Below are 16,537 nucleotides of genomic sequence, written 5' to 3' on the forward strand. Positions count from 1 at the left end.
TGGAATATAAAAATAGAGTTGCTTTGCTACAATTGTACAGTGTGGAGATGCCGGTGATGGACTGGGGTTGACAAATGTAAGGAATCTTACAACACCAGGTTATAGTCCAACTGTTTTATTTATTCTCCAAGGCGGCCTTCGAGAGACACGACAACGCTAAATCGTCGAGCAGAAATTGATAACCAAGTTCCACACCCATGAGGACGGCCTCAACCGGGATCTTGGGTTCATGTCACGCTACACGTAACCCCACCAGCGAAAAAAAGTTCTGTTTTTAATACAACGGGTCATTCTCTCTCTTTCTCTTCCTTTCGGATGTTTTTGTCTCTCTCTCTCTGTCTTTTGTTCTGGCCATTTGTAATATGTCTCTGTCTGAACACTTTGATTGCCTTGACAACGGGCAGTTGGAAAGATTATCTGTAATCACCAGGCATTGTTCTCTGACTATAAATGCGGTAACATTCGAGGAATCCCACACTTCACCGGACGAAGGGGAAAGCCTCCGAAAGCTTGTGATTTTCAAATAAAACTGTTGGACTATAACCTGGTGTTGTAAGATTCCGTACAATTGTACAGGGCATTGGTGAGACCACACCTAGAATACTGTGTGCAGTTTTGGTCTCCTTATTTAAGAAAGGACATAATTGCTTTGGAGGTGGTTCAGAGAAAGTTCACTTGACTGATTCCTGGGATGAGGGGGTTATCTTATGAGGAAAGGTTGGACAAGTTGTGCCTGTATACACTGGAGTTTAGAAGAATGAGAGGTGATCTTATTGAAACATTTCAGATCCTGAGGGGACTAGAAGGGGTAGATGCTAAGAGGATGTTCCCTCTTGTGGGAGAGACTAGAGCTAGGGGCCACAGTTTAAAAATAAGGGGTCTCCCATTTAAGAAGGAGATGAGGAGAAATTTTTTCTCTCAGAGGGTCATGAGTTTGTGGAACTCCCTTCCCCAGAGAGCGGTGGAGGCAGGGTCATTGAATATTTTTCAGGCTGAGTTAGATAGATTCCTGATTAACAAGGGAGTCAAAGGTTATAGTAGGTAGACGGGCAAGTAGGGTTGAGGTCACAATCAGATGGTAGAGCAGGCTCGAGGGGTCGAGTGGCCTACTCCTGCTCTTAATTCGTATGTTCGTATTATGTTCATATATATGCTTCTACCATAGTTGAATGATGTAACAAGGCAAATAAATAATGTCCCTGATAAATTGTGACAAGTAACTTGAAATCAATTCTTCTACATTTGGGAACAGGATTGTCAAGCTCGAGCAAACTGCTAGGTTACTTACACCTTCACAGCAAGATGTTCCTCATTCTTTAAATGTATCTAGTTTTCCACTTATAAAAATAGGTTGTCATCGAAATAGGGAAAATAATATCCCTTTAAGACTTATTTTGAAGTTAACCATGCAAGTTTTCCCCCCTAGATTTGTGCTGCACACAAGACTATCCTTGTTTTGGATTACTTCACCCTCCTTTTGATGAGATTGGCAACAGAAGAGACCAAGTTGGTACAACAATGGTAATTTACATACAATAAAGCTCTAAACATTCTGGGTCACAGAAAGACTGAGGGGTAGAAGAGGGCAAGATTAGTATGTGGAGCATGAACTACAATTTATGCCCTTTCTCCTCACTACCTCTTGCAACCTTTCAGGTAGTCTACTGTGCTTTTCACTGCACCTTCCACTCTCCCATCGGTGTCAGAGCCTTTAACCATCTTGTCCTCACTCAAATTCCTTCCCTAAACTCCATTTCTTGCTACATCTTTCCCCATCTTCAAAAGCCTCCTTAAAACCCAAATTTTTGAAAGCACCTTCAGCTGCCTTCCTCAACCTCCTTCATTTGTCTGACCCCCAACTGTAAATCATTTTGGCACATTTTGCTATATTAAGAGCACTCTGTAAATGTAAGTTGTTGTTACCACCTTTAGTAAGTACCTTACCTTGAATGTAAGTGATGTAATGTTTTTTTTCCTCAACCACTGCTCACCACATAAAAATAAATTGTGCCATAATAATACAATAGAGTTTGGTAAATCTTTGACTGTTCTAAGGCCAGCATGGAGCATTCTCACCCAGACAGGTGAGCAGACAGTAATGCTTTGTAAAATCAAGTCACTATTTCTAGTATGCATTTTGCAGATAAGAGTCCAAAAGGTACACTTTACATATAGGAGGAGGAATGACCATAATACATATACAATTAACTTTTAATTTGCCTAGTGGTTCATGGCCAACTGCATTAAAAAATACTCTACTGTCCAACTGGCCTTATATTGTTTGGTGACTGACCTATCCCATGTTTGGTTACCAAATAAAACCAGTAGTTGCCTAAGCTGGGTAATATCTTTGATCCAAACTACATAGAAAGCCAAAGTTTTACAACACTAAATGGAAAGGTTTGTGTTCAGGTACTGGGATCACCTGAATACAAATTTTTCAATTTAGCATTTGAAGCTTTGAATGTGGAGGTTTTTAAATGGATGTGGGTAAAGTACTGACCACAAAAAAAAGGTGTCCTCTTAAAAAAAACTATCAAAATAGAAGCTGGGAGGCACAAGTCTAAATTTGTAACAGGTCTTGCCTGCAACAGTGCTGCCTGTCTTATGAAAACTCTCAGATGCACCAGGTAAGAGAACCAAGCTTTGCAACCATTAAAAATATTTGAATTCATATTGACTTGAGTTATAAAAATATAATGCAGTTGATGAATATGGGAAATGGGGGGATGCAAGGCGAGCAAAAATATGCTGACAGAAACACTACTCCTACGGAAATAATGAAAGTTGTGGACTGTGACTCCTCAACTACGTTTTTGCTACAGCAAAAGTTTGTGGACCTCCTGTTCTGGAAAATTGTCAGATGATTATTTCTAGGTAACTTCATCTGTCAAATTGATTTAAAGTGTTTGCAGAGGGAGGGTCTATTTGTCAGGGTCTACAATGTTCCTGATTAGGGCATCCACTGTAATATTCTGTGCATGTGTGAAGTGCTCAGCAGAAAATACTTGGGTATCATGTGGGTACCTCTCTACAAAGGGCCAGAGACATAATCCTACAAACTTTACGCAACATTCCATTGTGCTGTTATCCAGCCACTCTCACTGCCTGTTTGTGGATCTCATAGGTCTCATCTTAACAATTAACTACACTAATGTCAACATTAATCAAGTAAAAAGCTATGCAAAGTGAGGAAGAAGGATTGTTTTCTCAATATGGAGCATCAAAGAACTGATTCTAATGACAGGAAAAAGGCTTTAAGAATAGCAAGGAAGATGATGTGGCTTGTGAGGCTGCCATGATAAAGATTCAAATAAATAGGGTCCCATGATTTCTCCTGTTAAAAGACAGCCTATTATTTGTAAATAGAGGATGAACAAATGAAGAATGATTTTAAGTGCACCACCCATAATGTCAAACAGGTGTGGGATATTCACAAAATATATTCTAATTGGCAAACTGCTAATTCCTACGAAATGCAGCTGTAAATTATTGGATATATTTAAAGGAATATCCAAATGTGTATGTGGTATGTGTATTTTGGGGTTAAGCAATCTGTCTATTTTAGTACACGATGAACTGTTTAGTACTTTATTTTCCTTCACACTTAAAACAAGTCAAATAGTAAGTTAAATCTGAAACTAAATATCTTTGTCTCATGAATTCACTAAACAATATTTCTGATCATAAATACTGTTTTTGCAGAGGGCTGTTAGTGTTCAATTATTCATTGCCATATGATTTGAAATCAGTTATCTGTAGTTCAATAATTCAAGTTACTATTTTGAATTTCTCATTAATTTGTGTAACTCATTAAAATTTTTCATTTGCTGTAGACATCATCTATAAAAAGCTACTGATTGCTAACAGGTGTAATGCATTGGAAGTGGGAGCATTTGTAAATTTCCAAGCACTTAAAACCTTAACATCAGACATTCCTACAGTGCTCTTTAGTATCTATTATATAAAGCCTTACTTGCCTACGTTTCCAGTTGGTTCACAAGGTTTGAGGGGAAAAAAAAGCTATATCTTTCCCAATCCACCTTGTATGCCAGGACACATTAATCACTGGAACATTAATAAATACTAGTTAGATCTCTTGTAGGATTGCTCATGGGTCATAAGGGGGCTCTTAAATTATTACTGCGGCACACCCTACATACCCAATTTCACTTCTGAAAATGTAATGAATGATGATGATGATATCTTAATTCCCATAAATATTGGGTGGGAGACGGAGGTTAAAAACTAAATATAATTGAACAGTTTAATTTTTAAAAATTTGCCTGTCATTAAAATAAGGATCATAGGATTTGACCTGATCTTTGATTCACAACTTACTCTCCTCTGATACGGTGTGCAATGCGGTTTGTGGGCTGGTACCAGAAAAAAAAAATAATTGAAGCTGCTGGATTGTTGTTAAAAGCCGAAATGGTTCACTCATGTCCTACCAATCTGGCCTACATGGTTGATTCCTAATGCCCTCTGAAGTGGTCTAACAAGCCACTCAGTGGTTAAAAACAACCAGGAAGCACCCTACCTCAAAAACTGCAGTAATTCAAAAGGAAGGCCCATCATCACCTGCTCAGGACAACTACGCATTGGCAACAAAGGCAAGCTGGTCAGCATCACCTACATCCCGAGACCAAACAAACAAAAAAATTGGATGGGATTGACAGGTAATGTTGATCGAGCTGTTAGAAATGGAGAAGCAGGCGGCTCAGGAAGTGATAAGCTCAGTACTGAGGCCAGGGAGCAGCAGGGCCACCACTGGGGTTGGGGGGGTGGGGGGGGGGAAATCGAAGTCGAAAGGTTCAATAGTAAGAGGGTCAGCGCTAAGGTCTGAGAGCAGAAGGCTCAAGAGCAGAACAGAGGCCAGAGTGTAGGCTCAGTCCAAGACATAAATTGCACTTGTGGCCGCACGATGTGCAGGATAAGGAGTGGATGTGTAATGTCCATGCATATGTAAACCAGCACTGAAAGACACTGATGTAACGTGCATGCAGAGGCTTCAAAAAAGACAGGGGTACTGACTTCGCGTATGCATGGAATGTCTCAAAATAATCATGGAAGTTCAAGGAGGAAACAAAACAATTGTGGCTCTGAGAATTAAGCACGAGGCAAGGTCAAGGCCCCTAAGAGATGGGAGGCCTGTAAGGAAAGTTGCTTTAGGTACTGGAATGGGTCAATGGTAAATTAGTGGGTAAATTTTATGATTTTCTTCTCTTCAGAATTGATGATTTTTTTTGTGTATATTGCGTTATAAATTACATTTTTAGCGTTATAAAGTGGGGAGGATAGGTGGGAAATTAACGTGGCAACTGAAAGGACTTTGAATTCCTTCCACCGCCCTCCCCCATCCCCCAGGGAGGTCAATGGTTCCTTTTTTTGTGAAAGTGAAGTTTATTGAGAAAGAGATAATGAAGTATTTTTTGCTTGGTTGCTTTTTTAAAAAAAAAATTGAATTTGAAATTTGAGCCATTCTGCATGCCTGTGTGTGAAATTTGAGCAATCAGTATATACAAACACACCATATGTTGAACTTTTAATTAAGAGATAGATCAACAAACTAGTAATATAAAAAATAAATGGACCTTTTCCAGATAAGTGTTTAATTCATGCTGTAAAATCCACTGTAAAATTATTCAGTCACACCAGGATCTACTCGCAATTTTATTACTCCTCAGGTCAATAGCTTAAATTCTCAGCTTTTTGTTCTTCTCCTTATTCTGCAGAAAATAATCAAGAAGGCAAATGGAATGTTGGCCTTTATATCTAGAGGACTAGAGTACAAGGGGGCAGAAGTTATGCTGCAGCTATACAAAACCCTGGTTAGACCACACCTGGAGTACTGTGAGCAGTTCTGGGCACCGCACCTTCGGAAGGACATATTGGCCTTGGAGGGAGTGCAGCGTAGGTTTACTAGAATGATACCCGGACTTCAAGGGTTAAGTTACGAGGAGAGATTACACAAATTGGGGTTGTATTCTCTAGAGTTTTGAAGGTTAAGGGGTGATCTGATCGAAGTTTAAGATATTAAGGGGAACAGATAGGGTGGATAGAGAGAAACTATTTCCGCTGGTTGGGGATTCTAGGAGTAGGGGGCACAGTCTAAAAATTAGAGCCAGACCTTTCAGGAGCGAGATGAGAAAACATTTCTACACACAAAGGGTTGTAGAAGTTTGGAACTCTCTTCCGCAAACGGCAATTGATATTAGCTCAATTGCTAAATTTAAATCTGAGATAGATAGCTTTTTGGCAACCAAAGGTATTAAGGGATATGGGCCAAAGGCAGGTATATAGAGTTAGATCACAGATCAGCCATGATCTTATCAAATGGCGGAGCAGGCACGAGGGGCTGAATGGCCTACTCCTGTTCCTATGTTCCTATTCTTCTTCATTCCAATTGACTTATCACCTGGCTTTAGAAACTGTACTAAATTGTTTGTCCATGAAGAGTGTTTTCTGAGGCCTATTACCATTAATTGATAACCCCAACATTAAAATAACAAATAAATATTTAAAATGTCATGTGTATTCACATGCAGTTGAATCACTCACTGTGAAGTAACAACTTTAATACCGATTATTGCTTTTCCTCCAAATTTTTCTTCTCCTATCCGAAGCACACTGACTTGCAGGAATATGGTCCCACAAGCAACCAAGTGGCCACTGTTCACAGGAGCAACTGGGCAGTGATCAAGAACAGAAACCTCCCCCTTTTTTTCCCCCTTAAACCAGCCTAGGGATGCTGAGGCTAATGGTAGCAATTCATATGTTGCCTCAGCTGATAAAAGCTAATTCAGCAGAGTTAGGAAATCAATTCTGGGAATGTCTTTGTGGCTTAGTGCTAGGTCAGCTAATGGGTTCACTCACTAAAATACTACTTGTGGTCAAATTGATACAAGGCTTTCAATGGGATAAGTTTTACTGAACCCAGTCTTTTTCAATTAAAAATCCTGAAGTTTCAAAATTACGCTGTGCAATATTAGCAGACAGATGCTTAACATGTTCCTATGATTTTCCTTCACTATTTTAACACGAGATTTCAACCAATTTAAAATAATTTCAAGGTTTTAATGTTAAAACGGCACTCCAAACTTACATGAAAACAAAGGCCATGAGGAGAAACAATACTGAAGTATACAAGGATTTCATGCAAGTGTACCTACCTTACTTCCTGTGAGCTGTGCAAGGTAAGGTTTTAGCTCTTCCCCAATTACAGAATAAATTGCCACCAAGCAAAATACACTTGCTTTACGCACGCTGCTTTCTGTGTTGTCATACCCCTATAACAAAAACAATGGTTTGTAAAACAGTAAATGAAAAGCACTGAAAGCGTAAATATTTTCTATCCGAGTACACTTACATGACTTTCTGCTATATATTTTTCAAAATATATTGCAGGCCCAATATGGACGTGCTTATCATTCTGAACCAGTTTCTGAAAGAGTGCTGTTGTGAACATTTTTGGTTTTCCACCAAAATATCCCATATTATTGGTTCTGGGTAAACAAGAATTCATAATTTTTTTTAGAACCACTTTATATGCATTTACCTTGCCTCACCTTCCCTAAATTCAGAGAATTTAGGCACAGATTGGCAAGTCATGTGTGTGCACAGGGGTACTGCTAGAGTTTAACCATCTAAAATTGCTCAGCCTACCAGAAAAGCACTGGTAAGCCACCCTACCCACTGCTTGTTCAGCTAAGATCATCATACCTGGATAGGGCATTGGCTTTGCGTGGTTAAATGGTAAAATTCCCAGCTCCCAGTGACAAGTCTACCCCTCCAGGTGCGACTGATGATCTCAGCTGGCTGTGCAATCATCAAAAGTAACCTGGAATCCTGCAGGGCTGTCTGCCTCATGTATCAGATTATCAAGACAGCTGCAGAAGGTTGGCTCATTTCCAATTTTCCATCACATCTTGAAACCAAAAACCATGTTCCTCCCGAATCCACCAAAACAGTAATCACTAGTTAGTAATTAGACAACTAACAAGTGCAAGTTTCAGCATTGTTAGATGGACCACAAATAGCAGGAAATAAATAGCACTGAAACATAAATATCCTTTTCGCCCACCATATCTGCTATAATAGTGGTTTAACCAGCTGGAGGTGCAGACTTCAAGCAGGAAATGCTTGCCTCCCTGCAATCAAATCACATCAGCACTGAACCCTGGCTATATTAGCTTGCATTTTCATGGCCTGCCACCAGATAACATTCATACAATCATAGAAAGTTATGGAACAGGAGGCGGCTATTCGGCCCATCACGTCTGTGCCAGCTGAAAAAGAGCGATCCAGCTTAATCCCACTTTCCGACACTTGGTCCATAGCCCTGTAGGTTGTGTCACTTCAAGTGCACATCCAAGTACCTTTTAAATAAGTTGAGGGTTTCTGCCTCTACCACCCTTTCAGGCAGTGAGTTCCAGACACCCACCACCCTCTGGGTGAAAAAATTTCTCCTCAGCTCCCTTCCAATCCTTCCACCAATTATTTAAATCTATGCCCCCTGTTCACTGACCCCTCTGCTAAGGGAAATAGGTCCTCCCTTTCCACTCTATCTAGTTCAGTCATAATTTTATACACCTCAATTAAATCACCCCTCAGCCTCCTTTGTTCCAAAGAAAACAACCCCAGCCTATCCAATCTTTTCTCATGGCTAAAATTCTCCTGGCAACATCCTCGTAAATCTCCTCTGTACCCTCTCTAGTGCAATCACATCTTTCCTATAATGTGGCGACCAGAACTGTACGCAGTACTCAAGCTGTGGCCTAACTAATGTTTATACAGTTCTAGCATAACGTCCCTGCTCTTACATTCTGTGCCTCAGCTAATAAAGGAAAGTATCCTGTATGCCTTTTTAACCACCTTATCTACCTGTCCTGCTACCTTCAAGGATCTGTGGACATGCACTCCAAGGTCCCTTTGTTCCTCTACAACTCTCAGTATCCTCCCACTTATTGTGTACTCCCTTGCCTTGTTTGCCTTCCCCAAATGTATTACCTCACACTTCTCTGGATTGAATTCCATTTGCCACTTTTCTGCCCATCTGACCAGTCCATTGATATCTTCCTGCAGTATACAGCTTTCCTCTTCACTATCAACCACATGGCCAATTTTTGTATCATCTGCAAACTCCTTGATCAAGCCCCCCACATTCAGGTCCAAACTATTAATATATACCACAAAAAGCAAGAGACCTAGTACTGAGCCTTGCAGGACTCCAATGGAAACAGCCTTCCAGTTGCAAAAACACCATAGAATCATAGAAGTTTACAACATGGAAACAGGCCCTTCGGCCCAACATGTCCATGTCGCCCAGTTTATACCACTAAGCTAGTCCCAATTGCCTGCACTTGGCCCATATCCCTCTATACCCATCTTACCCATGTAACTGTCCAAATGCTTTTTAAAAGACAAAATTGTACCCGCCTCTACTACTGCCTCTGGCAACTCGTTCCAGACACCCACCACCCTTTGAGTGAAAAAATTGCCCTCTCACCTTAAATCTATGCCCCCTCGTTATAGACTCCCCTACCTTTGGGAAAAGATTTTGACTATCTACCTTATCTCTGCCCCTCATTATTTTATAGACTTCTATAAGATCACCCCGAAACCTCCTACTCTCCAGGGAAAAAAGTCTCAGCCTATCCAACCTCTCCCTATAAGTCAAACCATCAAGTCCCGGTAGCATCCTACTAAATCTTTTCTGCACTCTTTCTAGTTTAATAATATCCTTTCTATAATAGGGTGACCGGTCAACCATTACCCTTTGCTTCCTGCCACTGAGCCAATTTTGGATCCAACTAGCCACTTTCCCTTGGATCCCATGGGCTTTTACTTTTTGATCAGTCGGCCATGTGGGACCTTGTGAAAAACCTTGCTAAAATCCATGTACACTACATCAAACGCGTTACCCTTATTGACCCCACCTTGTTACCTGCTCAAAAAATTCAATCAAGTTAGTCAGATATGACCTTCCCATAACAAATCCATGCTGACTGTCCTTGATTATCCTGTGCCTTTCTAAATGACAATTTATGCTGTCCCTCAGAATAGATTCCAATAATTTGCCCGCCACCAAGGTTAGACTGACTAGCCTATAATTACTCGGTCTATCTCTTTCTTCCTTTTTAAATAGTGGTACAACTTAGCAGTCCTTCAATCCTCCGGCACCACGCCTGTAGCCAGGGAGGATTGGAAAATGATGGCCAGAGCTTCCGCTATTTCCTCCCTTGCTTCTCTTAGCAGCTTGGGATACATCTCATCCGGGCCTGGCGATTTATCTACTTTCAAAGATGCTAAACCCCTTAATACTTTCTCTTTCACTATGTTTATCCCAACCAATATTTCACACTCCTCCTCAACTACACTCTCTGCATTGTCCCTGTCTTTTGTGAAAACAGACACAAAGTATTCATTAAGAACCGTACCCACATCTTCCGCCTCCACACTCAGGTTACATTTTTGGTCTCTAATAGGGCCTACACTTTCCTTACTTATCCTCTTGCTCTTTACGTATTTAGAAAACATTTTTGGGTTGTCCTTAATTTTACTTGCCAATATTTTTTCAAGCCCTCTCTTTGCTTTCCAAATTTCCTTTTTAATTTCACCCCTGCACTTTCTATACTCCTCTAGGCTTTCTGCAGTATTGAGCTCTTGGTGTCTGACATAAGTTTCCCTTTTTTGCCTTATCTTACCCTGTATGCTCCTAGTCATCCAAGGGGGGTCTAGATTTGGCAGTCCCACCTTTTTTCTTTGTCCAAACATGTTTACCAGACTGATTCCTGGGATGGCAGGACTGACGTATGAGGAGAGATTGGGTCGACTAGGCCTATATTCACTAGAGTTTAGATGAGAGGTGATCTCATCGAAACATGTAAAATTCTAACAGGACTAGACAGACTAGATTCAGGGAGGATGTTCCCGATGGCTGGGGAGTCCAGAACTGGGGTCACAGTCTCAGGATATGGGGTATACCATTTAGAACCGAGATGAGGAGAAATTTCTTCACTCAAGAGGGTGGTGAACCTGTGGAATTCTCTACCACAGAAGGCAGTGGAGGCCAAGTCATTAGATGTATTCAAGGAGGAGATAGATATATATCTTAATGCTAAAGGGATCAAGGGATATGAGGAAAAAGCAGGAATAGGGTACTGAGTTAGATGATCAGCCATGATCATTTTGAATGGCGGAGCAGGCCCGAAGGGCCAAATGGCCTACTCTTGCTCCTATTTTCTATGTTTTCTATGTTGAACCCCTTGAATGCCTCCCACTGTTCTGACACTGATTTATTAGTTATTCATGTCTTTACATACATGTACATCCAACACAGAAAGAACCCAATTGTTTTTTTTTTAAATCCACTTTTAGGGTATTCTGCTCCATTTGACATATTACTGCAGTGACACAATTTTGCTATCTTTTGCAGATTGGAAATATAATTTCGTGTTGTGTGGTATTATAGGCATGTACACCATACATTGATGTTTACAGCTGATGCATCTTCAGTTCCAATTCTTGAACAACACTCCTCTTTTGGCCAACTAGTTTAGTTGCGCTGTTAAATCACTAGCTGCGGTATTACTGCTCTTTTCATCCTAGCCAGCTCCTTCTTTCTATATTAGCCAATTCAAGAGACACCTTAAGTTTTTCACTGTAAAGCAGCACAGGACAACCATTATAAAAATACTTCCATATTAGCTTTTAAAAAAAGGGATAATGAATGAAACTTCTGTACTGTTGGCAAAATAATAAAATCTGTGGCTATGGTTGCAAATATTGGTCTGGAACTTGGTGGAGCTGGGCATCTCGCGGCATGTACAGTTAGTTAGACTTTTCCTGCACCCTTCAGCTGAAATTTTTTTCTGCCCTCTAAGTTGCTGGAAGTGCGAGCCGATAACAGCATAGCGAGGGCAACGGGGCCTCTGGGACCTTGGTGAACGACGGGACAAACAGTGTATCTCCTTAAACAATGAGATTTGAGGATTGAGAAGTAAACAGAAGAAGGACTGAGAAGGAGGGTGAATTAGAGTGGGTGAATTCAATGTCTAATCAGAAAGAGAAAGAGAAAGAGAGAGGGGAAGAAAGATTGGATTAAGAGAGAGAAAAAGGAAAAGAAAAAAAAATTGAAATGACATTTTTAAAATCTCCAACAAATTCACTATCTGAAGGAATGAGACTCCACACCTTTAATTGTTTACTTTCTGGGCAGTCATTAACAATTATCACATTGTTAAAAGGGTATTTATGCTATTAATTACGAGACTTAACTTTCTGTGGTGAGCTTAATGGGCTAATCATGTTCAAATGCAGCAACTTACATAGAACGTACAGCACAGAAACAGGCTATCCAGCCTAACAGGTCCATGCCAATCTTTATGCTCCATACGAGCCTCCTCCCATCCTCCTTCATCCAACCCCATCAACATATCCTTCCTCCCTCGTGTGCTAATCTAGCTTCCCCTTAAATGCATCTGTGCTAGTCGCCTCAACTATGCATTGTGGTAGCGAGTCCCTGTTCTAACCACTCTCTGGGTAAAGAAGTTTCTCCTGAATTCCCTCTTGGATTTATTAGTGACTATCTTATATTGATAGCCCCTAGTTCTGGTCTCTCCCACAAGTGGAAATATCTTCTCTACGTCTACCCTATCAAACCCTTTCATAACCTTAAAGACCTCGATCAGATCACCCCTCAATCTTCTCTTTTCTAGAGGAAAAAAGTCCCAGCCTGATCAATCTTTCCTGATAGGTATAACCTCTCAGTTCTGGTATCATCCTAGTACATCTTTTTTTTGCACCTTCTCCAGTGCCTCTATTCTTTTTATAATATGGAGACCAGAACTGTTCATAATAGAAGGCGGCTCACCACCACCTTCTCGAGGGCAATTAGGGATGGGCAATAAATGTTGGCTTTGCCAGCGACGCCCACATCCCATGAACGAATAAAAAAAGTGTGGTCTAACCAAGATTCTATACAAGTTTAACATAACTTCCCTGGTTTTCAATTCTATCCCTCTAGAAATGAACCCTAGTGCTGTGTTTGCTTTTTTTCTTTAAAATGGCCGTATTAACCTGTGTTGCTACTTTTAGTGATTTGTGTATCTGTACCCCCAGATCCCTCTGCTCCTCCACCCAGTTTAGACTCTTATTTTCCAAGGAGTATGCGGCCTCCTTTTTTTTTCCTTCCAAAAATACCATCTCACACTTATCTATATTAAAATTCATTTGTCAATTACCCACCCATTCTGCAAGTTTATTGATTTCCTTATGTACTTCATGAAACTCACAGGGAGGTTAAGGGCGAGATGCCATTTTTGCCAGCAACTTGTGGCCATTCGCAATTCATGGGGTATGTCTTCCTCGCCACAAGTTGCTGGCCGATTTGCCCATTAATAACGGCGAGCCTCACCGACATGCTGTTATTTTTAAAGCAAATTTTGGTTCAATATTCTCCAGCTTATCGTTGTGCAGTGTGCTTAAAAACATTTCCCAATTTAAAACAAAACTATACTAGACATTAGACTTTTATTTTCAATTCTAAGATTTGCTTTGGAAAAAAAGGCCCTGTGAATATTGGTATGAATCCATCCTCACCAGTGCCATATATAGGGACTGGGGAGTCAGCAAGGACAGGTGGATAGCATGTGGGAAATGCATGCAATTCAGCCTTGGAAGCTGCCCAAAATAGGGCTTGAAAGTTGCGCATATCTGTCCCAGACGAAGTGTTGGTTACTACTTGTAGCTTTTCCTAAATGGTTTTATTTCTGTTGAATATTAAAACTGACACGCAAATCTCCCAAAATAAATGAAACAATTGTTTTTCAGTCTAGATCCAGCCTGTGGGATGTTTTCCCACAAAAGGAAACCAGATGAACGTGCAACACAAAATTTTAACTTGCCTGAAATTTTGCTGCAGTCAGAGTTTAAATGTCAGCCTATGTGATTACTCAAAAATGCCCATTATCTCTATGTCTCTCACATTTGATGTGAGCCTCATGAATTTGAGTGGTTGCTTAAGCATACTGGTAAAAATATCAAAAAGACACTGATGAGGAAGAAGTGCCCAGGTTTGCTCATGAGGAAGAAACTGCCCAGGAATGAGCAGCAAGGACTTTCATGAGGACACCGTTGTCAGAGATGAAATGGACACAAGGGAGATCGATCCATGGGATTTCATTCTGAGACTAGAGACTGTGAATGCTTCCAGCATGGTTACATCATAATCAATGCAATGAAACTCATGCAGATCACTTGGAATGTGTAATGAATACACAACAGTACACATATAATTTTAAAAAATGGCACCAGGCCACATATCACATGACATTGCAGATGTGAGAAAATTATGTGGATCACGCCACAAATGTCTTATTTGATATAAATCACTGATATGGTGAACTACATTCAATTCATACTATGCATATTTTAAAAATTCCCTTTAACTGATTTATTATCTGATATATTTTAGGAATTTTTCTCATATATACAAAAGTTTGACAGCTGATAAATTAATTCTTGCCTTGAAGGCAGCTACCTAAAATATAATTAATGCAATCTTCCTGTTTTTTTCTATTCAGGCTAGTTTCTGCTTCCACCTTTTGCTGTATTACCATTCCAATTTGGATTTTTTCTTTTTGCAGGCACAATGTCTATTTGTGATACAAGGGCTCACAGGGATCAGCTTCATTTATTTCTTGTGGTATGTTATCAGGTTCTTCATTGAACTGTTGAGTATGATGGTCAAGTTAAAATTGTTTTGCAGAAGAATTTGGCCTTCGTACGTACCTGAAGCAACCCCGGGATGATATCTGGGAGCAGCTGATGCAGGGACTCCTTGGAGATCCTCTCTATCACCTTTGTTTGCATCTTAATGGCAGCTAGATTGATGGGGTAGTCAGCTGTCTGGATGATAGGGCAGAGCACTTTGATGCACTGTTCAGGATGTATGGAGCTCGCCAAAGTGGAAGCAGCTTCTTCTGCAGCTCTCACCACCTTAAAGAAGTAAACAGACAACAGTTTATTGCAGTGATTTCCAGAGAAACTGGGGAAAAAAAAAATTTAAGATACATTTTACTGCCAGCACACATCTACAAAACTGATTTGCAAACAGAGATTAAATGCCCCATATACTGGCACTTTGCATATGCAGCCATTAGAGCAGTTCCTGGGCTACACAGCTCCAGATCAGTGCCCAAGCCATCCTGAAGTGCCAGGTGCCACTGTACTGAACCATCACGTCGCCTGCACCAGGTCTCACCCAGCATCTCCGCATAACAATGTCAATGGAGCAGTTAAAGAGAGAAGGGGACCTGAAGTAACAATTCAATTTTATTTTATAATAGATGATACGTTATATTTAGGTTTATATATTTTTCAGACAAATAGATGAGAAGTACTCCCCCTCGACTTTTCTATAATAGCAGTTACTTGCATCTTCAGTAAGTTATGTAAACAGATAAGTAAACAGTAGTACAAATATGAGATACCAATACCATTACCTGTGTAATCATTTTAATCTTGTGTTATTTACATGATGTAGTGGCCCAGGTTTTCCACCAGTGATGCAATGGTAATCTATTCATTTTAAATGGGTTACTGAAAAATCTAAGCCATTATGTGAGTAAATTTAATGTATTATGGCCGTTGGCAAGCCAACGTTGGATTTTGGCTACATTGGGACCATGGTAAATGTTGAAGCCCATGTTTCACGTTCCTGGCTATCCATTAATACCACCACAGGAGATGCACAAGTCTTTTTAGAATTTCTTGAGCAATGTTTCAATGTTTGAAAATTTGTCATACACAATTCCTTGAATGTGTGAGCCATTAAATTACCACTTCTGCACACAGGAGTTCAGGGAGGATTACATTGTCATGTGACCACTAACGGTGTCATATTGATGGTAGACGACTATGACAAACCAGATCTATACTGGTTCAAGGCTGAAATAAACGATCATGCAGGAACTGTGTCCAAACACTAAACAACAGAAACTTGTACGCACTGTAAAATTTAAGCAGAAGGCAAACAATTTAAACAATTGAAAGAGAACTGTAAACTAAAGTGCCAATCAGAAAATAAACGTGACCTAGATGTTAATGGTGGACTATAAATACATCACACTGTTCAAAGAATGTGGGGAAAAACTGGTAGCTTGCTTGTGACCTTCAGATAACACTGTCAGATAAGATTGCATCTGTTATGCAACAATGCTAATAAATGTGAATAAAAATGGGAACATTATGCTCACTGAAGTGAAGTATATGCAGCATATATGTGTTTGCCTATTAACATTTTAATTTGCAGATAGTAAAGAAAAGTAATTCTGAAAACTAAAAATATTGCAAAGGTTTACTTGAACTTTCATGTAGCCAGTCACCTCAGTGTACCTTGTTTTGAAAATCGAACAGATTCTATTTTACACAGGCCTCAAAAGAGTACAGTAGCAATGATGACCGAACTACCACCTGATTTAACAGGTTCATCTTCACCCACACAATTAAAATCATCTGAAGTGAGGATGTTCCA

At 40.1% G+C, this 16,537-nt stretch overlaps 1 protein-coding gene across 1 annotated transcript in view; it reads right to left on the minus strand.

The window, feature by feature from the left end:
• The window catches only part of clasp1a (cytoplasmic linker associated protein 1a), a 335,495-nt gene that overhangs the window by 5,962 nt on the left and 312,996 nt on the right, over positions 1 to 16,537 (minus strand). Inside the window, exons 38-39 of the mRNA XM_067987125.1 lie at positions 14,794 to 15,000; positions 7,173 to 7,289 (exon numbers count right to left, since the gene is read on the minus strand). Of these exons, the coding sequence (XP_067843226.1) occupies positions 7,173 to 7,289; positions 14,794 to 15,000 (324 nt within the window). The remainder of the gene's footprint in view (positions 1 to 7,172; positions 7,290 to 14,793; positions 15,001 to 16,537) is intronic.

Source organism: Heptranchias perlo, chromosome 7 (assembly GCF_035084215.1).
Source record: "Heptranchias perlo isolate sHepPer1 chromosome 7, sHepPer1.hap1, whole genome shotgun sequence".
NCBI lineage: Eukaryota > Metazoa > Chordata > Chondrichthyes > Hexanchiformes > Hexanchidae > Heptranchias > Heptranchias perlo.